The sequence below is a fragment of the Sciurus carolinensis genome, chromosome 2, assembly GCF_902686445.1.
Source record: "Sciurus carolinensis chromosome 2, mSciCar1.2, whole genome shotgun sequence".
In the NCBI taxonomy this organism is placed as follows: domain Eukaryota; kingdom Metazoa; phylum Chordata; class Mammalia; order Rodentia; family Sciuridae; genus Sciurus; species Sciurus carolinensis.
Window position 1 is genome coordinate 25,321,707 of NC_062214.1, and position 23,741 is coordinate 25,345,447.

Below are 23,741 nucleotides of genomic sequence, written 5' to 3' on the forward strand. Positions count from 1 at the left end.
AAATAAAATAAAGGTATTATGTCCATCTACAACTAAAAAATATATTTAAAAAGAATAAAGAACATCAGGCTGGGGGTAGTGGTGCATGTCTGTAATCCCAGCAGCTTGGGAGGCTAAGGCAGGAAGATCTCAAGTTCAAAGTCAGCCTGAGCAAAAGTGAGGTACTAAGCGACTCAGTGAGACCCTATCTCTAAATAAAATACAAAAACAGAACTGGGGATGTGGCTAGTGGTTGAGTGCCCATAATTTCAATCTCCAGTACCCTAAAAAAAAAAAAAAAATAGAGAATATCACCTGGGTGCAGTGGCCCACGCCTATAATCCCAGCAACTCAGAAGATTAAAGCAAGAGAATCACAAAGTTGAGTACAGCCTTGGCAACTCAATAAGAAACTGTCTCAAAATAAAAAATAAACAGGAACTAGAACTAGAGATATAGCTCAGTAGTAAAACACTGCTGGGCTCAATCCCCATTACTTGACTCCCACCACTAACACCCCACCCACAAAAAGAAGAGAGAACATAATTAAATCCCCTTTTACTCTAATCCTTTTGGTATTCCTATTACCATGGATCTAACTGTTCATTACCTACATGTAATCCCAAACTGAAAACAGTCCTCAGGGACACTAACACATGTGTCATGTTCATCAAGTTCTACTGGGTTTGAAGCCCTTTGGTCAGATACAAGCAAAGGGAAGAATCCCATTTCCTAGGTATAATCATAGCTCTGGAGAATTACTAGGATACTTTTGGTAGGAAAAGCTATGGACTGACCATTTTCATGTGTGGGGTGCTGGAGATTAAACTTAAAAACCCACATATGCTAATGGAGGGCTCTACTACTAAGTTACACCCCACAGTCCCTATTGATTCACTTTAAAAGCAAACTTATCATCTGAGAGGTAAACCCTACAAACTCCAGTGGTGCTTTTTCAACCTAGTAAGCAGGATTTTTTAGCTTTGACTTAATCTATGCCAAAGTGAAGCAGAACTGTGACCTTTCCCTCAGTTATACTTTTCCTCCATAGCTACAACTGAATTTGACTCTCTTTTTTGCCTTTAGGATAAAAGGAGGAAACAAACTGGCCTGTACAATTATTTCACCTTTTGTCTCAATCCTAGCTCCTTCTTTTTCTAATACAAAGGGGAGGAATAGCACACTCTAAGGAAAGGCAATGCAGATAAAATGTTTTAGGGAATAATCATTGGGATATAAATGGAATCCAGGTCCAGTCTTTTAAACAAACACATCCTTTAGTGATGACAATCAAGAAAGTCTTCTTTAGCTTTAGAGACCCAGAAAACCCTACCCAACCAGAGCCAAGCTGACCTGCTCCTGCAAGAGCAAGTTTCTTAAATTCTTCATTCTTTTTCCGCATCTCCACCACTTCCTGCTGCATTTTCATTCTCTTCTCCAACTCTTGCTCCTCAGTACTTTTTAAAACCTTCTGCCTAAAGAGAAAATCAGTAAAAAAGAGATGGAGAAAGAGGCCCAATGATTCAAAAGAACTTAAAGGCATTATATAGACTGTTTTCTTTCTTTTTTTAATTTTTTTATTTTTGCGGTGCTGGTGATTGAACCCAGGGCTTTGTGCTTGCAAGGCAAGCACTCTACCAACTGAGCTATATCCCCAGCCCATATAGACTGTTTTTAATCTATGATAAATTAAACATCAAAAATCAAAAAGTGGGGCTGGGGATATAGCTCAGTTAGTAGAGTGCTTGCCTCACATGCACAAGGTCCTGGGTTTAATACCCAGCACCACAAAATGACAACAACAACAACAACAAAAACCAAGTATTATCTAGTAAGCAGTTATTGGCTTATTCAGATAAAAGTGTAAATAAAGATGCTTACTATACCAAATTATTAAAAATTTTTCAGAAAAAAATAGCTAAAACAGACTACAGAAGTTACTATAAAAGACCCACGAGTCTGTGCAATGATTAGTTTTTGTGCCATGTGAAAAACTAAATTAAAAAACCAGTAGAATGCTGGAGTTGTGGCTCAGTGGTAGAGTACTTGCCTAGCACATGTGAGGCACTGGCTTCGCTCCTCAGCACCATATAGAAATAAAAATAAATAAAGGTATTGTGTCCATCTACAATTTAAAAAAATTTTAAAACAGTAGAATGGGGAAAACAGAACTGCAGATATAGCTCAGAGGTAGAGCACTTGTCTAGCATCTGTAAGGTCTCGGGCTTAATCTTCAACTCTGAAGAAGAAAACAAGAACGGGGAAAATATTTGCCAACAAATATGGCAAAACATCAACATAAGTGCAATAGAGAAGACAGACTTAGAAGTAAAGTCAACTAGGGTTCAAATCTCAATCCTATCATTTCATTTTTGGCCTATATAAACTTAAAAAAAAAAAAAAAACACTATTTAGTCAGGTGCAGTGGCACATGCCTATAATCCCAGAGACTCAGGAGGCTAAGGCAGTAGGATTAAAAGTCTGACGCCAGGGGCTGGGGTTGTAGCTTAGCAATTGAGTGCTTGCCCTATGCATTGAGGCACTAGGTTCGATCCTCAGCACCACATAAAAATAAATAAATAAAAGAAAGGTATTATGTCCATCTACAACTAAAAAAAATTAAATAAAGAAAGAAAGAAAGAAAGAAAGAAAGAAAGAAAGAAGAAAGAAAGTCTGAGGCCAGCCTGGGCAACTTAGCGAGACTCTTGTCTCAAAAAAATTAAAAGGACTGGGGTTGTAGACCAGAGGTAGGCAGCCCCTGGGTTCAATCCCCAGTAGAAGGAAGAAAGGAATGAAGAAAGGAAGGGAAGGGAAGGAAGAAGGGAGAGAGGGAGGTTTAGGGAAAGGGAGGGAAGGAGGGAATGGAAACAAGGCAGGCAGGCATGAATGAACTGTCATGGCAAGTGAATAAAGCAGAACCCAAAGGTTATTATTTTTTAGTGGTTGTGAAAGTATGTGTATCTACTTAGATAAGGGCCAAAGGGAGCTTTTACAAATGAAAAGTGTTCAATTTAGGTAGTAAGAACCTTTACTAACTTTTTCCTTCTACCTTTATTTTAAATTAGCTTTAATAGCACTTTTCCTTCTACCCTTATTTCAAATTAGCTTTAATAGCACATTTTTCTCATTACTTCAAGTATAAGCACCCTCCAGGACACTGGTAACAATTCACTTGCACTGGTCACAACTTTAGAGGAGTTTCCCAAGCTTCAGGAACACCAAACACATTGAGGATATATATATTTTTTATAAATGAACTCTACTTGCTCCAAAGTTTAATTAGGCAAACTTACTTTATGAGTGGTGCGCAAGTCACAGTATGTCTGCCCTTGACTTTCTCTGGGGAAGATTCAGTCTTTTGAGAAGCATCTTGAGAAACGCCTTCTTCCTCTTCCTCAGGTTTCTTTTTATTGGTAGAACTTGAATTCAGAAGGATACAAAATATATTCTCAATATCCTAAAATATATCCCACACTACCCTTTTCTCCAAATCTACCACAAGATGGCTTAAATTTTCTCATTTTTAAGATAACAAGCATGCTTGCATCAACCACATACTTCTTCCAACATATATACCAAAGACTCCAGGGAGTAAACTTTTGAGAAGGTCAACAGAGGTCAAGGTAAGGGTTGACCAGTGGAGGTTCAGAATAAGGAGGAATTCTATCTGTTCATCATCAAATAGCAGACAGCTAATTCCCTTCCTGTATCTATTCCATCTCTTTCTTATTAATAAACTCCAATTTGGGGGGGAGCACCAATAAACCAAAGTTACACGAAGGTACTGTACTTGCTTTAATAGCCTCTGCTGCAACGAGGGGATGAAAGTAGCAGTCTGGGCAACTAAGATATAATTCAAAAGCTTCTGGAAAAGATTTCACTTTCCTTCCATTATCATACACGCCCTCTCATGAACATGGATGTGCTACCTTGTGACAAGGTGACAACAAGCAAAAAGAAAAAAGCTGAGAAACCGAGTAGTCACCCTGAACCATAGTATGAAAAAAACAAAAGAACTATGTAAAGAATCACAGAGGGGCTGGGGAGATAGCTCAGTTGGTAAAGTGCTTGCCTTACAAGCACAGGGCCCTGGGTTCGATCCCCAGCACCACAAAAAAAAAAAAAAAAAAAAAAGAATCACAGAGATTTGCCCTGGCATTGTTTACCCACTGAACCAAAGCCAGCAGCAAACTACTTTGTGAGGCAAATAAATCACTATTATTTAAACATTTCAGCTGAATAGACCACTACTTGCAGCAAAATACATTCCTAACTGACGAAAAGAACCAACACCTTATATTCAGCTTGCTCTTCATCAGAGAATCAAACAGAAATAAAACCTGTGCCAAGGCAGATTTGAGACTCCTCCAGGGTACAGGTAATTTACCTCAGCATGGGCACAGCTTTAAGCTTCCCAAGCTCCAGGTGCACCAAACATATTGCAGATGTACATATTTAATTGTTCACTCTTCCCTCAGAAGTTTAAATACAGGAAGGAAATTAACCTTACAGGTGGTATACAAGTCACAGTATGTCTGCCTCAGCAGTTAGAAGCAAAGGCTACTTACACTCTCATTCTTTTGGAAGGTGGAATTTCACTGATGATTACAGGAGTGGCACATCTCTTTGCTTTCATTTGAACATGGTGTTTTTCTTTTTGCTCCAAATCCTTCTGAGCAGAGAGTCTAACAGATCTTCTGTGGTAGAGGAATTGACAAAATTTATAACAAATACAGCTACCCCAGACATAATGTTCTTCAGAAATGTGAAAGTGTAACAAACTACAAAGGACTACAAAAAGCTTAGCATTATTGTCTATACTTCAAAAATCTAAACTCTCTCATCTTGCTGACAGTTTTTGAAATTCAACCATAAAGTTTTGGTACTTAAATAAATTTGTTTATAAATTAGATCTCAATACAACTGATTAAAAAAAAAAACAAAACAGAGCAGGTACAGGAGTGTGCACCTATAGCTCCAGTTTCTCGGGAGTCTGAAAGAGGAGGGCCTTTTGGAACTCAATAGTTCAAGACCAGCTGGGACAATGTAGCCAGATTCTACCTCCTTTAAAAAAAAGAAAAACTTGCCAGCAATCACCCATAACCCCTTTCTTTTAAGTCAACATGTTAGTAACTAGTCATAGCTTGTTACTGGTCAGACTTGAAATTAGAATAGAACTCCTGAAAATTGACTAGGGTGTTTATTTTCTCCTTTTTCTTTTAGCAGACCCTATCTTTGGAAAAATACAAGATTCTGAAAAGTGAACAAAACAAAAACAAATACTTAAATGATTACAAAGTGAAATTACCACCTAGGATAAGAAACAGAATACTGAAAATAGCTATCTTGACTTTTATAATAATCATTACCTTTTCATCATGTTACCAAATAAGCATGCATTCCATAAACATGGTATATTAGTCTTTAAGGAAAACAATAAACTTCATAAAATATAATCAACTACAAGTATAACTCTGTGTGTTTTACTTTGTTCAATGTTATAGGATTCCATGTACATATACTTCAAAAGCCAATAGATTAATTAAAATACAATACTAAAAATTAGTTGAATGATAACTAGGGTTTAGCTGAGTGGTAGACACATGCCAAGCATATGCAAAGTCCTGGGTTGAATCCCTAGCACAATAAACAAACAAACAAACAAATATTTGAATGATAATATAGGAAAAGAAAACCAGAACAATAATTGATGAGATGTACAGAAAACAAGAAGTACAAAGGCAAATCTAATCCAACTAAATTTATAATTATAATACAGAAAGAGTAAAAACAAATAGTAAACATTTAAACAAAATGCAATTATCAAACTGGACAAAAAGGCAAGATCTCACCAAGTATTATATACAAAAGATACACTTTAAAATTGAAGACAGGGTGGGCACACAACACAATGGAAGAGCACTCACTTAGCATACCTGAGGTCCTGAGTGTGATCCCCACCACCACAAACAAAAGTGACAATAATAAAATAAAAGGCAAAAACGGGTTGAAAGTTAAAGGACAGCAAGAGATCTACAAGCTGGGTGAGGTGGCACATGCCCATAATCCCAGTTACTCAAGAGGCTGAGGTAGGAGGATTACACATTCAAGGCCAGCCTCAGCAACTAAGAAAGAACTATCTCAAAACAAAAAGAAACAGGCTAGGAATGTAACTCAATGGTAGAGCACTTGGCTAGCATGTGCACTCGAAGTCATTCAATCCCCCAGCATTGGGGAAAAAAAGAGAGAGAGAGAGAAAGAGAAACAGAGAAACAAAGAAACAGAGAAGGAAGGCGGGGGTGGGGGAAAGAAAGAAACAGAGAGAGAGAGAGAGAAGTACTATGCAAACACAATCATGAGAAAGCTTAGGAAACACTGGAGAATAAAAAGAAACACATGAAGAGCTGGGAGTGTAGCTCAGCGATACAGCGCTTGCCTAGCACATGTAAGGGTTAGGGTTAGGGTTTGATTCTCAGCACTGCATAAAAATAAATAAATAAAATAAAGGTATAAAAAAAGAGATAAAATAAATAAAAATTAAACCTTTAAAAATATGTATGACATCAGGAAGATGTAACAATTAAATGCATACAAAGCTTTGGGAACCAGACTGATTAGGATCTGAATCCTAGCTCTAAAATGACTTGCCTTGGGCAAGCAACTTAGCATATCTGAGCCCTTAGCTATAAACTAAGCTTACAACCTACAATTCTTGAGATAACATAAAGAGTGTGACACAGTGGACATACAGGAGGTTATCGGTGGGGTTATTACTTTTTTGAAAATGATTATAACCACAACTTTTTTTGGGCGGGGGGGTTACTGGGGATTGAACCCAGTGGTGCTTTACCACTGAGTCACATCTGCAATCCTTTTTTCTTTAATTTTAAGACAGGGTCTCCCTAAATTACTTAGGGCCTTGCTAAATTGCTGAGTGCAGAGGCTAGCCTTGAACTTGCAATCCTTCTGCCTCAGCCTCCTAAATTGCTGGGATTACAGATGTGTACCACCAGGTCCAGCATAACCACAATTTTGAGCAACACAGACTAACCTTGGAGGCTGGGCTGGAGTATTTCTTGATATGGCTTTCTCAATTTCCAGGGAAGAACAAGCATTTGATGGAATGGAATGTTCCATAAGATTTTCTTTTTCAGCCTCTTTGTAATAAATGTTGTCAACTGTGGAAAACCAAAAAATAGTCAGCACCCAAATCCAAAAGGCAAAAGGTTAGAAATTATATATATGAGTAAAAATATATATGACTTAATACAGAATTCTAGGTTGAAATCATAAATACACACACACCCTTCCTAAGCAATGGAACTCTTAGTTCCAGTGACAACTTATGTTGCAGTCTGTTTATAAAAGCTACTTTGCTGCTGGAAGTATAAGCCTGTAATTCTAGCAACTCAGGAGGCTGAGGGAGAAAAATTCCAAATTCTAGACCAGCCTCAGCAACTTAGCAAGACTCTGTCTCAAAATAAATAATAAAAAGGGTTGGAGATGTAGCTTGGTGGTAGAGCACCTCTGAGTTTAATCCCTAGTACTTGCCAAAAAAAAAGATACTTTGCTTACATATTGTATGCATGTATCAAATTATCACACCATACCCCACAAATATATAAAAATATGTGTCAATTAAAAAAAATTTTAAAGAATGTCAGATCAATTTTTAAAAGTTACTGTGGTTGAAGCAGAAATGACATATGCAAGCTGGGTGCAGTGGCACAACTCTGTAATTCCAGCAACTCAGGAGGTCGAGAAAGGAGGATCAAAAGTTTGAGGCCAGGCTCAGTGACTTGGCAAAAAACTTGCCTCAAAATAAAAAGTTAAAAGGACTGGGGATATAATTCAGTGACAGAGCACCCCTGGACTCTATTCCCAGTATAAAAAAAGAAAGGAAGAAAAGAAGACAGACAGAAGGCGGGGGAGGGGGAAGCAAAAGACAGAAAGAAAGATGGATACCAAAGTTCAGGGTCCTTGTTCAGACCCTGAATTCAACAGATACCACCTATACCACAATCAATTATTTGAAAGTCAGCCTAGCAGCAGATTGTGAATTAAGTTCACTAAAAATATGGTTATTTCTTTGATATAGCCCCTCTAGTTACAATGTGACTGAGACCAGTTTCAGATTTACCCACAGGATAATTTTCAGATGTTCTAAATTGATTTTGTTGATAGTTGCACAGCTCTGAGTACTAAAAAACATTGAAATGTACATTTAAAGTAGATGAATTACATGATAAGTAAACTATATCTAAATAGAGCCTTTTTTTTTAAAATCATTTTCAGGAGGTTTTAGGAACTGGCGTAGCTCAGTGGTAGAGCACTTGCCTAGCACATTGAGGCACTGGGTTGATCATCAGCACCACATCAAAATAAATAAATAAATAAAGGTATTGTGTCTATCCACAACTAAAAAGACCAAAAAAAAAAAAAAAAAAAAAAAGAGGTTTTAGACCTCTGAAAGCATGCTGCTCCTGTTCTGATCAAAGAGACAATATTGTGTAGACTTAGTAACCTCAAATTTAAATGTCAATCATCTTTTTTTTTTTTCTTGGTACCAGGGATTGAACCAGAGGAACTTTGCCATTAAGCTACATCCCTAGTTCTTTTTTTTTAAATTTTGAGTCAGGATCTTGCTGATACTGAGCCTGACCTCAAACTTGTGATTCTCTTGCCTCAGCCTCCCAAATCACTGGAATTACAGGAGTGTGCCACCACAACTAGCTTAATCATATTTTAAAATCAGAAACCTAACTCCAAGAATTCATATATGGTGGTAAGCAGTACACTCCTCTCTTCTGCTGTTTGTTTCCCAGCCAGAACCAAGTTAGGTTATATTAAATTTTATCATAAAACAACAACAGGTACCTAGCAATAAAATTCTATATTAGCTTAAGTTCCAAAAGATTTAAAAAAAAAAAAATTAGAATAAGGTTAGTTTTACGATCATGAAATTAACTAGCCTATTTCACCAACAAATCAAGAGATACAGTATTTAGGTAATTCCCCAGATCCTCAGGTTCCTAATATACTGTCCCACTTTTCTGTCAAAGAGCTTTTCTCTAAGACATACTTTATTACCTGCTCTCAAAGGTGTGTCATTAGCTTGCTGAAGATTAGTCTTTTTCACAGAAGTTTTGCCCTGAAAAAGCTCTCCTGTCCCATTCTTCCCAGGATACTTGTTCTCCAAATTGGCCTTCTCATCTGTAAAAAAGTAAAGTCATCATCATCCAAACAATTAGTAAGAAGCAAAACAAATCTGTACCATGTACTTAAAATGGGGACTAAAATCCCCTTCCAGTATTCTTCCAACTTATTTAGCAAGAACAAAGTTCTAGCAATCAAAAGGAAGAGTAGAACTGGGAAGAGTAGCTCAGTGGTAAACTGGGCAAGTGGTCTACCACTGAGTTCAATCTCTAGCAGAAGGGGAAAAAAGGGGGAATGAATACATTATGTCAGAGACTATGAAAACTATCACTAAAAAAGTGGCAACATTGAACAAAGTACAATGAACAAAAGGAAAAGTGCAGAATCTGCAAGTACAAATGGCTCCTTATCTTTTGCTTGATACAGTCAGGGTCATACAAATAGGATCTGGCCTTGGCTATTATCTAAATACATTACGGTCCTTTTAAAGAAAACTGTAGCCACCAGGAACCATAGGACTTATAAGGGATGTCTTACAGTCAGAGCTGCTTCTTCAACTGACAAGGTGAGACAGGCGTGTGGAATGCATGAGGGTGAAGCAGAGCTAGCGTCTCTCTTAACTCAGTTTTATCTTAGGTTCTACTGTGCAAAAAAGTCAAGAGTCTATTCCACCAACAACACACTGATAAAGCTTCAGGAATGCAGTGATCCATTCCCAGCAATAACGTCTCTGTGCCTGTGTGCTCTGACTACAACTGTTTAAAAAGATATGCTTATCGGGAAGAAATGTGGGAAGTAATACATTAGACTACGAAAGTTTTACAAGATTGTGGGTTTTTTCTTCCAAATTATTATGCTAATCTTTCTTTTTTTCTTTCATTCTTTTTTTTTTTTTTTTTTTTTGGTTGTTGTTTTAAAGAAAAACTTGGAAAAGGAAATCCACAGACAGCCCAGGCATTTCTTCCAGGTTCCAGAAAAGCATGGGCATGGGGAAGACCCCTCTAGGACAGCTAGCCCTCTTATCTACCCTTCCTCTCAAACCATTTCCAACAGACTACATTGTCCCAATGCCATCACATTGGGACAGAATTTTAGTGGTATCCATGGGGACACTACACTGTAAGCGCCAAGTGTGGCTGCAAAGGACTCATTTTTGTTCTCATCACATATTGATTTCTCGTGAGGAGGAGGATGAAGACGTGAGAAAGAACAAAATGAAGGGGCCCCATCAGCCACTGATCTGACATAGTATTCCAAAAATTATGTAAAAACATAACCATATTGTTGGTCTGGCTTCAGAGTATGTGCCAAATCACAGGAACCAAATCAGGCAATTCTGTCTTTGTTTGAGGACTGGTTCTTTAGGATTAAAATCTTTCCACTTAAAAATGAATTGGGGAGCAGAGGAAATGTAATTATAAAAGGGCAACATCAGGCACAGTGGTAGACACCTATAGTCCTAGCTACTTAGGAGGCTAACATAGGAGGATATCTCTTGAGCCCAGAAGTTTGAGGCCAGCCTGGGCAACAGTGAAATCCCATCTCAAAAAATAGATAGATAAATAGATAGACAGACAGATACATAGATAGAAAGATAAATAAATAAATAAAAGAAAAAATAGTCGGGTGTGGTGGCACACACCTATAATCTCTGTGGCTCGGGAGGCTGAGGTGAGAGGATCGGAAGTTCAAAGTCAGCTTTAGCAACTTAGTGAGGCCCTAAGTAACTCTAAATAAAATACAAAAAATATCTGGGGATGCTCAGTGGTTAAGCACCCCTGGATTCACTCCCCAGTACCAAATAACAATAATAATAAAATAAAATAAATAAATTTAAAAATAAAAATAAATAAAATTTAAAAAATAAAATAAAATAAATAAAATGGGCTAGGGATGAAGTTCAATAGTACAGTGTCCTGGGGTTCAATCCCCAAAACAGCAAAAGAGAAAAAGAAAAGAAAAAACTGCTCAAAGGGTTGGGTGTAGCTCAATTGGTAGAGCGCTTGCCTGGCATGCAGGAGGTGCTGGGTTCAACCCCCAGAACTCGGAAGAAAAAAATAAATAAAACATTTGAGATCTTGACTGAGGTGATAGAAACATGAACCTACACAGGTGATAAAATTGAAGAGAATTTAATACATATACACACACAAAAATGAATATAAGTAAAACGGAAAAACTGAGTAAGGCTGGTGTATTATATCAATGTCAATATCCTAGTTGTAATATTATAGTCTACACCAAACGACAAAGAGCAAGATTGCTTGTGGTTACTATCACTTCAGACATGTATGAGTCCTGAAGATTCACTGAATATTGTTTCATCTGAATTTTCCCCTACATCCTCAAAGCCTGAATATTTGTCATTTAGAATTACAAAGTAACATTAATTTATGCTTATAGTCCATTCCTCAAATACTGGGCATTTTAATTACAGACAACCTTTAAACAACTTGATGATTAGGGGTGCACACTCTCAAGAGTCAAAAATTTGCAAAGAATTTTGGATTCCCTGCAACAGAAAGTAATTACAAATTATAACAGTAGTATAGTATTACTAGTTAATTTTATGTAGTTATGATTTAATATCACATCTTTACATTTGTTTACATTTCTCTCAGCATATGGCACCATACAGTCCTTAATGGTTTGTGTGTGTTGTTTTGATACATTTTAACTTTTTATAATTGATTTATATCTATTTTATGGTACTAAATGACAAAACAAAATATTATTTACATAAATTTTAGGCATGCATAGCCCATGCAGTGATACATGCTTATGATCCCAACAATTCAGAAGGCTTGGCAGGAGGACTTCAAGCAGTCTCAGCAACTTAGCAAGACCCCATCTCAAAGTAAAAAAGGGTTTAGGATGTAGCTCAGTGGTAGAACACCTTTCAGTTCAACCTCTCTGAGCCAAAATAAAATTTGTGCATTCATGGAATATTGAACTTTTTCATACTTCTAAGCTATGCAGTTTGCAAGTTTTTTCAAATGGTCACAATCTAAAAAAAAAATCCACGTATGACTGAATCCATACAGTTCAAACCCATGTAGTTAAGTCAAATATATTTCTATTAAATCAGGGGTGATGGTGCCTTGGTGCACAAAGGACTTTGTATTTTAAATTTTTCTTATAATTCCTGTTTTTTGTTTTGCAGTACTGGGGATTGAACCCAGGGGAGCCCTCTACCACTGAGGCACATCCCCAGTCCTTTTTCTTTTGAGACAGGATCTTGATAAGTTGCTTAAAGCCTTGGTAAATTGCTGAGGTTGGCCTCAAACGTGCAATTCTCCTTCCAAGCCTCCCAAGTCACTGGGATTACAGGTGTGTGCCACCATGCCTGGCTGGGTATTATTTTGAGGCAATGTCTTGCTAAATTGCCCAGCCAGGCTGGCCTCAAACTTGCAATCCTTCTGCCTCAGCCTCCTGAGTAGCTGGGATTATAGATGTTGCACCACCACTCAGCTAACCAATTCTATGTTTAAAAGGTACTCAGCACAAATCAAGTCACTAATCAAAGAATGGTCAGAGAAAGCACTTACCAAACCATGAATCTATGTTTTCAGAATCTTCCTCATCATCCAAAGATGTAAAATTAATGAAGTCCGTAGGAGCATCAAAAGAGTAGGTGGTTTTAACTTGTGACATTGTCCACCCTTAATTCAGAAGAGCAGGTTTTTTCCAATATTTGTATCACTTTTCTCAATAGGTCACCTTCTGAGGAAAGAAATGATTCAGAAATTTGGTTGCACATTAATCTAAGGTAATGATTCCCCAGCAACAACTTTGGTTTTACTACTGTATTTTGCAATTCAGAAAATCATCTGACAATATGCATTACTTTGTCAATCAACCTAAATGTTAGTTGTTTATGCTTTGGTAACTTGAAGACACTGGGTATTAAAAAAAGAGGCAAGGTTGATGAGAACTTCACAATGTCATGCACTGTGGTAGGTGGTTTTTTTTGTTGTTGTTGTTGCTTTTTTCGGTTTTTCGGTACGAGGGATTGAACCCAGGGGTACTTTACCACTGAGTTACATCCCTAGCCCTTTTTATTTTTATTTTGAGATAGGGTCTCACTTAGGTGCTGAGGGTGTCTCACTAAGTTTCTGAGGCTGGCCTTGAACTTGCAATCTTCCTGCCTCGGCCTCCCAAGTCACTGGGATTATAGGTGTACACAACTTGCCTGGCTGTGCCAAGTATTTTACATTCATTATGTTATTATTTTTCCTCAACCTTAACTTTCATACCTACCAACAAAAATCTTACCAATCATTCAAAGACCAATTCAAATCTCTATGACCTCTTTACAAATTTCTAACAATTATACATAATTGTTGTGTCTTCAAAGCCAAGTTTTGTTTATATCTCTTCTACAATACACACCATTCAATTTTTTTAAATGTATTTATTTATTTAGCTACTGGGGATTGAACCCGGGGGTGCTTTATTACTGAGTTATCCCTTTTTAATTTTGAGCCAAGGTCTTGCTAAATTGCTGAGGGTCCAGATACATTGCTGAGGCTGGTCTCAAACTTGTGATCCTCCTGCCTCAGACTCCCAAGTCAATGGGACTATAGGTGTACACCACCATACTCTGCATACACCATCCAAATGGTATATTAGTTAACCATGCAAATGTCTCTCCCAGTAGACTGAAACTCCTAAACACAGGAGCAGATTTTACTGATGTATATCTCATCCATCTGTTAAGGTGCTCAGCACAGTACTTTTACACAGTAACAGCTAGATACAGTTTTGCCAAATACAGGTTTTCTTTCATTAAAAATACATTCAAGGGCTGGGGATACAGATCTCAGTTGGTAGAGTGCTTGCCTGTCAAGCACAAGGCCCTGGGTTCAATCCCCAGCACAAAAAAAAAAAAAAATTTTTTTTCAAAAAATCCTCAGGCATGGTGGTACACACCTATAATCCCAGCAACTTGGAAGGCTGAGGCAGGAGGATCTCAAGTTCAAGGCCAGCCTGGTCAACTTAGTAAGATCCTATTTCAAAAAAAAAAAGGGCTGAGGGTATAGCTCAGCAGTAGACTGCCATTTAACCTACTGATACCTTTCCTTTTATTGAGCATTTTTTCTATTCAAAAGATTCTCAATGACTGACAGTGGTTAAAATTTTCTCGTTAGGAGAACGTTGTCATGTTGTTGTGAACAAACATGCTGGAAGACATGGGAAAATTTTGGATTCCCATGATCTTAATGCCTAACTGAGGTCACTGGGAACACTTCCCAGGCAGGAATGTATTGAAGACAGCAAAAGCTGGGGGAGGGAAGAGACAGGAATGTAACAAGCAGCAATCCCACTCAGCCTTCTAAAAATCATGATTCCCTCAAAGCATACTGCTGAAAAACACCTGAAAAATGTTCATGTTTAACCCCTCACATCCTTTTATTTTATTTTATTTACTTTTAAAATTATGAAGCTATTCAGTTAGCTTCTTTAGAGGGTAATCTGCATGGTTTTTTTCTTTTGATAGGTCTTGCCAAATGCAGAAATGTATCATATAAATATTTATGCATGTGTAAGTATAAGAAAGTTTACTATAGCATTGTTCAAAAAAGTCTAAAACGAAAATCCCAAACCTCACCAATAGGAGATTGGTTAAATAAATTATAACACAACTATATTTTTAAGTATTAAATAACTTTAATATTAGGTAACTGCAGATGTGGCAATATGTATAGAATAGTTCTAAGAGCTATTAAGTGATAAATACAAGGTGCCAAAGATCGTGTCCCTATAGTTTTAAAGAGGAAAAAGCTAATCTATAATCATACACACAACAACTATTTGTGGAAGAAAACAGTGTTAATAGTAGTTGGGTCTGTGAAGAGAGCTGGGATATGTGAATTTGGGGAAGAATTTTCACTATTTGAAAAGTTTCTTGGAATATGTTTTATTCATGTAGTCAAATATTCAATATGCTTATTCATGCTCTTTGAATACGTTTTGTTACCACATAAATGCATCATTTTCAGTTTAAAACTAAGTAGTATTTATTTCCCCTTAACTCTATATTTGCAGTACAGAAGATACTGGACACTGTTGGCAGTGTTTTACACTTATTAACTCACTAAATCCTCATAAAAATCCTATAGAGTATGTACTGTTCTCATCTTCATTTTACTACAAAAGGTGAGGAAACTGAGTACCAGAGATTTACTATTTCTTTAGTCACACAACTAAAAAATAGCAGAGCCAGGGTCTGAACCTGGATAGGCATGAAAGGTTCTATTCTTATCCACTGCCTCTCATCTTTATTTAAAAATAGATATTTAAGTTGGATCCAGTGCCGCACACCTGTAGTTCCAGAAACTTGGGAGGCTGAGGCAAGAGGATCACAAGTTTCAAGGCCAGCCTCAGCAACTTATTGAGACTCTGTCTCAAATAAAAAGGACTAGAGATGTGGTTCAGTGGTTAAGCACCTCTGGGTTCAATCTCTGGTACCAAAAAACCAAAAACAAACAAAGGCAAATAAATTCTGCTGCATAAATAAACTAAACATCCCCAACAAATTATTCATAAGGAAAACTAGTAAATTACAAATCCTTTTCTACATATACTGGGAAAGTTCTCAGCTGAAATCTTCCCACAAATAAAACATTATCCTTTAATTCCTCTTTATTCTGAGTGTACTTTTGCATATAAAGTTTTTGCTCTATATAAGATGTAGGTTAGCCTGGCATAGTGGTGCTCACCTATAATCCCAGCTACTCAGAAGGCTGAGGCAGGAGGATCAACAGGTAGGAGAACAGGTTAGGCAGCTTAGCAAGGTTCTATCCCAAAATAAAAAATAAAAAGGGTTGGAGGTATAATTCAGAGGCATAAAGCTTGCTTCTGGGTTTGATCCTCAGTATTGCATAGGGGTTAGTGAGAACCTCTGAGTAGATATTCTAGAATAAAAGAGATTATGGAAGCAGGTTTTTCAAGTATCAGAAAGGTTCTCCTCTGAGGTCTAGGACTGCATTTGATTAGTGAGGGGGTAAAGGGCAAGAGATACAAACCCAAGTATACTTAATCTTTAGGTAGGTGAAATTTTAAAACCAAAATATTATTTTCCTAACATGACCTCTTTTTTTAAAAGTTGCTTTTAGCTGGGTGTAGTGGTGCTCACTTGTAATCCCAGGAACTAGGGAGGCTGAGCAGGAAGATCACAAGTTCAAGTCCAGCCTCCTCAGCAACTTAACAAGACCCTGTCTCAAAATAAAAAAAAAATAAAAATAAAAAGCAGTAAGCTCAGCAGTAAAGTGCCCTTGGGTTCAATCCCCAGTATAAAAAAAAAAGAAAAGAAAAAAACTTCATTTAAACTATCTTTTGGTCTTGTGTGACCAATGCAGAAGACCATCCCTACTCCCTGAAAAATAGGAATAAACAAACATGTATCTATTAAGAACGCTGATTCTCTTCAATGATGACTGACAGCACAAGTACATAAAGAAAACCAGATGTATCTGCTGGGTCAGGCCAGTTTCACCATACTACCTCTCCCAGAGAGTAAATATTAGAAGGTAAAAACTTCAAAAGTTAAAGTCCTTAAGATCTAGCAGGAAATGGAAATAGCTGGAGCTAAAGGCAACCACTTAAATGAGAGAGCCCCAGCATGGTGGGAACTGGATGCCTTCCTGCACCCCTTAATCAAGATTGAATTTCTGTCAACAGGTCTCACTGAAAAAAAAAGGGACATGCGTCAACCACATTCCCCCAAACAAATCAAGCTGCCAAAGCAAGAGAAAAGAATCAGCTTCATATTTCAAAATTATCTGAATCTGCCACAGCTAACACTCCTGCAAACCTAGAATTCTGAGTGGAGAAATAGTTATTGATAACCAATAATCCTGCAGTAGTAGACCTGAGGAAAAAGTCCTATATGCTATGATCTAGTTAAGTTCTTTTGAAAACTGCCTACTAAATGCCATCCAACATCTCAGAGAGCTCATTTCTTCTTTCCAAAAAACAAAGACTTTAAGGAACTCACAACTGAATGGGAAATACAGACAAATAGGATACAGAGTGAACCTCGTAAAGGGCATAAACAGAGTGTACCCAGGAAGTACAGAGAACAAGGTGAAGGAGAGTCAATGAAGGTTTCTTGGTGGAAGTGATACCTAAAGGACAAGAGACCTGCAGAGTTTTACAGATTAAAAATGAATGTTGAGCCATGCAAGGTGATATATAGCTACTAAGGAGGTTAGTCCATGGCCAAGGTAATTCCAGTTACTAAGAAAGCTGAGGCAGGAGGATCTCAAGTTCATGGTCTACCTGTGCAACTTAACAAGACCCTGTCTCAAAATTTTTAAATTTATAAAAAGGTGAGGGGTTGAGGATGTATCTTGGTGGTACAACACCCTTGGATTCAATCCCCAGTGCTATGGAAAAAAAAAAAAAAAAAAGATAGACAAATAAATAAATGTTGACTTTTTCTGGGAAAACAAATATGGACAAATATATATGAGGAAGACAGCAGAAGAAACAATGTAACCTATTTTCATATTCATCTGAAATTAACCTCCCATTGCCTCCTGCCTCTCTTCACTCTCAAACCAAAAATAACTAGACTTGACAAGCTCTATAAATCAAAAGGTGCAGGTTCAGAGGAGGTGGGGGAAGGCTGCAGAGGGTACATTCTAAGCAGGGCTGAAATAGTGGACTAGCAGCTCCTAACAAAACAAAGACTTTTGGTATGACAGATGCTCCCAAGCACCTTGCTATCCAGCTTGTGAGATGTCTTGCCCATTTCTATTAGAGGGAAAAGCATGAGTTAAGCAATTGGTAATGTAACAGAATAAACACAGCAAGTCAAGACTTCATTAGAAGTATAGTTAGTTAAGACAGTCCCATCCAGGCAGTGCCATTTCCCCAGGAACACCCTCTCCTACTTTCACAAGGGATAAGAGATCCTGTTACATTACAAGTAAAACTGAGCTGAGTTATAATCATTTTACCCAGGGAGAAAACACCTACATTTTTTTTTTTCCTTGTATATAAAGAATTAACAGGAGTCAGTAAATTGCAAGATAATCCTGCATGCAATTTTAACTGCTAATCAAAGTCAAAAACTAAGCCTGAAGGAAGTTTAATGGACTCTGTTTCCACATTTATGTTTGCTAACTTCTACGTTGAAATAGGATCTGTTTACAGAAACAGATCTATGAAGCTTCCAAAATTGGGTCAATTTAAAATCCAATGACAATCCCTCACTGTCCAAACACTCAGAAGTCAGCACAGGACACATGGACACTTGTTCTAATTCATCACTGTCCAAAACCCTAAAGCAAATATGTTTTTATATCATTTCTCTTTCAAACTTGTGAATTTCATATTATCCTTTTTAAAGGATTACAAACTCAGTACTGTTAATTTATGCATAGAACTCAATAAATCTCAAACCACTTCTGAGCAACTAATAGGACCCATATAGAAATCAATGAAGCTGTTTACCTTTAGGCCAAATAATGACACTGATCTTTGCAGAATACCAAAAGGAAATCTTTGTAGTATTCCGAAGTATTGTAATGATTCAACAGCAGGAAGTTTAAAGAGTTTATAAGAGTTGACTGTGGGGCTGGGGAGATAGCTCAGTCAGTAGAGTGCTTGCCTTGCAAGCACAACGCCCTGGGTTCGATCCCCAGCACCACAGGAAAAAAAAAAAAAAAAAAAAAGACTTGACTGTGGGGCTGTAGGATGTTATAAGCAACAACAAATGGCAATAATATACTTAGCCTTGTAGAGATTTATATACTTCAAAAGGTATCTGGTTTGGGAAATATCCATAAGCAAAAAAAAAAAAAAAAAATCCAAGAATCTAACAAACATGTTTACCTAGAGTGGCAGGGAGAAGTAAACTGACAAGACTGGAGGAGGATTTTCTTTCCCCTATTATAGTACTGGGGATTGAGCCCAGGGGCACTTTACCACTGAGATATACCCGCAGTCTTTTATTTATTTTTTATTTTGAGATAGGGTCTCACTCAATTGCTCAGATTTCAGGCCTGTGCTACCACATAAGACTGGAGGAAAATTTTCAATTATAATTTTTTATATTGTTTTGATTTTTGTATCATGCAAGTGTCTTACCTATTTTAAGAATATATATTTGTGCCTATGCGAATGTATACTATATTAGTGGATACGTAAATCAGTATAATCTCATAAGGCAAATCAGTGTATCATGAGTCTAACTTCATTATACATTTGGTGTAGCAAGAGTTTTAAAAACAGCATTCTTAATGCTTGCCTAGCATGGGCAAGGCCCTGGGTTCAATCCCTAGTACTAAAAATAAGACAAAACAAAACCCAGTATTCTTTTGTTTTATTTTGTTTTGGTTCTGAAAATTGAAAAGAATTTGACCAGCAATTTCAGTGGGTAAATAACTATAGTAGAACCATATAAAGGAACACCATAGGGCTGGGGAGATAGCTCAGTTGGTAAAGTGCTTGCCTTGCAAGCACAGGGCCCTGGGTTCGCTCCCCAACACCGGGGAAAAAAAAAAGAATACCATATAACCATTAAAATTAGATTATAGAAAACCTAGCATGGATATTCATTAATCCAATTACTATGTAAATAAAAAAATCACCAAAGGTTTTTAGTGTCTGATTTTTTTTAAACATAATATAGGCACAGAAAAAAATTGTAAAGAAATCTACCAAAATGGTAGCCTAATTTATCTAAGAGGTAGAAAAATAGGTGTTTTTCTTTCTGCTTTTCCATATGACATAAATTTTCTTCCAAAATATATTACCTTATAAAGACACATTAAAGCTATTTAAACACTTATAAATCTGATATATTAATGTTTCCCTTCTTTTTTAACATAACTTGCTGTGGACACACCCTTACCTGTGGTTTAATGGGTCTGTCAGTCCACTTGCCTAAAGGCTTGAATTAAAGTTGCAATATACTCTTTCCTGAAATCTTGAAGTCTGGCAGACACTTCTTGTTAAGAACCTGGAAGTAGCAAAAAAGGTGATGAAAAAGGCTCAAGTTCTGTGTAGTAAAAAGGTTAATGGACTATAGTAGGGGTCCATAAATAAAAGAACATGAATACCCACTACCAAGACCAAAGGATGAGTCAGGTGCTATAACATACACCATAATCCCAGTGACTCCAGAAGCTGAGACCGGGGGATCACAAGTTCAAGGTCAGACTCAACATTTTAGAGAGGCCCTAAGCAACTTAGTGAGACACTGCCTCAAAAATAAAAAATAAATAAATAAAAAGATCTGGGGATCCCCGCCCCCAAAAAGGGTGTTTCTGAGCATGGACCTCCTACATGCCAAACTTCTTAATAGATTGTTGTTGCACCACTATAAAAGTGTCCTTAGACTTCTTAGTATATATTTGCTGTCTTCTGATGTTCTTGTATTACACAGTCTCACATTAAAGCAATCTTTCCAAAGCTTGCAATTTAGGAACACTAACACCAAGAGGTGATAGTGTGTTCTTCTATTCAAACATCAGGCTCACTTAAAATATAAACAAACTTTTTTTACCTTTCCTATTGATAATTTTATACCTTTCTCATTAATCTTTTAATTTCTTTATACTTTACCAAGTTTTCCTTTACAAACAAACAATATCAGAACCCCTTCCCAGTTATCTATCCTTTTTTTCACAAAATATCTTGGGCTGCTCATCTATGTGTCTCTATATCAAATACAGATTTCTCCACAAAACTGCTTGGGCTGTTCAATTGCCCTGTTATCAATTCTGTTTCCTAATTTCAGTCATTGCAAAGAAAATTAAGTTTGTCAAAGGACCTTTAAATTCCCCCTCCTTTCTTCTTCCCCAGCATGTCAAAGGGGGGTAGGGGTGGGAAGGGGGATAGGAGATGGAGAGAACCAACAAAAGCTGAAGGAAAAAATACACAGGCAACATAGAACTTTGAATCTCTTTCAGTTCTAAATGAAGAACTTGCCTGATAATTTTTTCTCCCAGACAAGTTTAATTGCAACTGTAGGATAAATTACTTTTATGAAGGTTGAAGTGCACATATTTAAGCATAATCCTGATCAAAATAACCCTATTTTATGTAAATAATTTGAAAGTTTAAACAAAACTTAACAACCTATTTGAATATGATCTAGTTTTTCATACCTGCAATTTTGTAGTGAATTTAGATAAGAGTTTTCCTCTGTATTTAATTCCAACAGATATTTAGTGGGTGATTCCTGTGCACCAGTAGTGTTCCAGTCCCTGTCTAATCAAACTGCGTCAGTTTGCATCTCACCTATTTCACAAAGCCACCCTTGCCTGGTTTAAGCCTCATTGATCTCCCTCACCTCTAAACTGTCAGAATATTTTAATATTTGTAACAGAACATTCAAACATTGTCTAGTCTTGTTCTGACCATCACTTGTCAATCTGAATCAATCTATTTGTCTCCAAGCATACCAGAAAGTCCTTGAATACACCAATCTGAGCACATGGTACACCCTCAAAGTTCAATTAATTGGCTAAGTAGCTGGGAGTCACAAAAATTTTGAACCAGATTGGGGTTGTAGCTCAGAGGTAGGGAGCTTGCTTAGCATGTGTGAGGCACTGGGTTCAATTCTCAGAACTGCAAATAAATAAATAAAAAATAAAAATCCATTGACAACTAAAAACAATAAGAAAAAAAAATTTTTTGAACCACAAGAATGACAACAACACTGAAAGGAGACACCCAAACCAACCAAAGGTACTCAAATATAATTTGGGGGTGGCTTGACATATTGATAATACACTGAAGCCATGACACAAGAATATTCTTATTACAGTAGCAAATGTTTTCCCCTCCAAAAAAAAGCACTTCTATTTTTAACATCTGATGAGTGAGAAAAATTCAATCAAGAGGCCATGGGATGTCAAAATAAGGTAAGCATGAACCAGGAAGTACACCAATAGATGATCTTAAAGTAAAATCAGGGAGTAAAAAAATTCTCTTCTACGAAGGAAGGTTTGAGTGTCTCTGCTACTGAACCACTAGAAATTTTCCTATGAGAAAAAGAAATAGTATATCAAGAAATATATTAAGGCAAGAGGATCGCTAATTCGAGACCAGCCTCAGCAACAGAGACTCTGCCTCAAAAAAATAAAACAAGTTTGGGGGTGTAGCTCAGAAGTAAATTGCCCCTGGGTTCACTCCCATACAAAGGAGAGAGAGAGAGAGAAGAAAAAGAAAATAAAGGTTACGTCAATTCTTCAATATTATAACCTGGCTCAGTTTCCCTTCCCCCCTCCAATCTATACATGTTCTAAGAAAGGAAAATAGGAAGGCAATAACTAGTAACTCGATACCAAGAAGAGGGGGAAGCAAACATGCATAATTAAAAATGAATTTTAAGTCCCAAACAAGACAAATTCAAGTGAAATTAAACTCTCCCTCAATCAGATTCGCACACCATCCAATTTACCCTTCTATGTCACACAATCGTTTGAAATGCAGTGGTTGGTGTACGACCACCTCTATTGTCCTCCACTAAATGCCACACTTCTTGAGGGCAGAGCTGCTATTTCGCCCCCTTCTCGAAATGTATATAGATGGGAGGCCTCGGTCTCCTTCTCTGTAAAGTGAAAAACAGCACCTAACTCATAGGTGCAAGAATCAAGTGAAAAACATCACCCGCGGAGCGCCCCGTCTACAAAACGCTTCCTACTCGTTAGCGCCGTACACACCAATTACAGTGGTCGTTACCGTTAGGATTAGCCGACAGCCTCCCGCAAGTTCTTCACCCTATTTCCCCCGCAGACTTCACGGCAAAACCCTGTCACCAGAAGGTGGCCCAAGGACCCCGCCTAGGCGGCGCCCCAGCCCTGCAACCGCCTCGGAGGCCCGGCCCAGAGACGCGGACGGTGCTAAGGTTTGGGAGGCGACCTCTAGCCGTTCGAAACTCGGGGAGAAGGGCAGCCCCGCGCCCCAGTCGCTCCCCGTTTCCTTCCTACCGCTCACCTCGCCTCGCCTCGCCACGGTTCTGACAATCCAGCGCCGCCAGCCCGCCGCGGGACTCATTCAGTACCGTTGAAAATTTGAACCCAGGCAGCCTAGTCGAATGCACCAATCAGAGCTCCGGGAACGTACAGTCCCAGCCTCTCGATTGGCCCTGGAGAACGCAGCGACGCCGGAAGTCAGGAGGCGGGACAAGCAAACAACCGGCCCGAGAGGCTTCTGGGAAACATAGTCTCCAGCGCCCTTATGAGTCCTTTGGAACCACTCTTTTGGGGATGTTACTACAAGACCCGGAATGCTCTGTTCTAGCTACTTAGGAAAGGTGGTACCAACTGAAGAAGTGGGGTGGCCGTTTAGATCACAGAACGGCTCGCTTTCTGGACTTCCCCAAAGCATTCAGCGAAGAAAACATTTTCTAATGCTATTTTTAAAAATTATTCTTGCTGCATTTGTGCGTTATCTTAAGTATTTATGGGAATTCACTTCATTTTATTAGGAGGTTTCGTAAATGCAACATAGAATTTTCCCCAGCTTCCCTCCTCCTCGTGAAAGCATTTCTCAGACTCTTTGTCCAGTCCTACCCCTGATCTTAACTGGCTGAAAGCCGTGCTTTATTGGGTGATTCGTCTTTATTATCCCAAATGCATCCTTGGC

The 23,741-nt window shown here is 37.8% G+C and overlaps 1 protein-coding gene across 8 annotated transcripts in view; it reads right to left on the bottom strand.

The window, feature by feature from the left end:
• Tpx2 (TPX2 microtubule nucleation factor) overlaps window positions 1-23,177 on the bottom strand; it is a 42,163-nt gene extending 18,986 nt beyond the window's left edge. For 2 of the 8 annotated variants that reach the window (XM_047540074.1, XM_047540067.1), the window contains exons 1-8: window positions 23,091-23,177; window positions 19,999-20,106; window positions 12,683-12,857; window positions 9,069-9,191; window positions 7,030-7,156; window positions 4,547-4,675; window positions 3,272-3,397; window positions 1,332-1,453 (exon numbers count right to left, since the gene is read on the bottom strand). In XM_047540074.1, the coding sequence (XP_047396030.1) occupies window positions 1,332-1,453; window positions 3,272-3,397; window positions 4,547-4,675; window positions 7,030-7,156; window positions 9,069-9,191; window positions 12,683-12,788 (733 nt within the window). In that variant the 5' untranslated portion in view covers window positions 12,789-12,857; window positions 19,999-20,106; window positions 23,091-23,177. Of the gene's footprint in view, window positions 1-1,331; window positions 1,454-3,271; window positions 3,398-4,546; window positions 4,676-7,029; window positions 7,157-9,068; window positions 9,192-12,682; window positions 12,858-15,856; window positions 15,908-19,998; window positions 20,107-20,210; window positions 20,328-21,256; window positions 21,352-22,835; window positions 22,948-23,090 lie in introns of those variants that run through there. The other 6 variants (XM_047540071.1, XM_047540068.1, XM_047540069.1 and 3 more) reach the window with 6 other exon arrangements.
• Window positions 23,178-23,741: the final 564 nt, after the last annotated feature.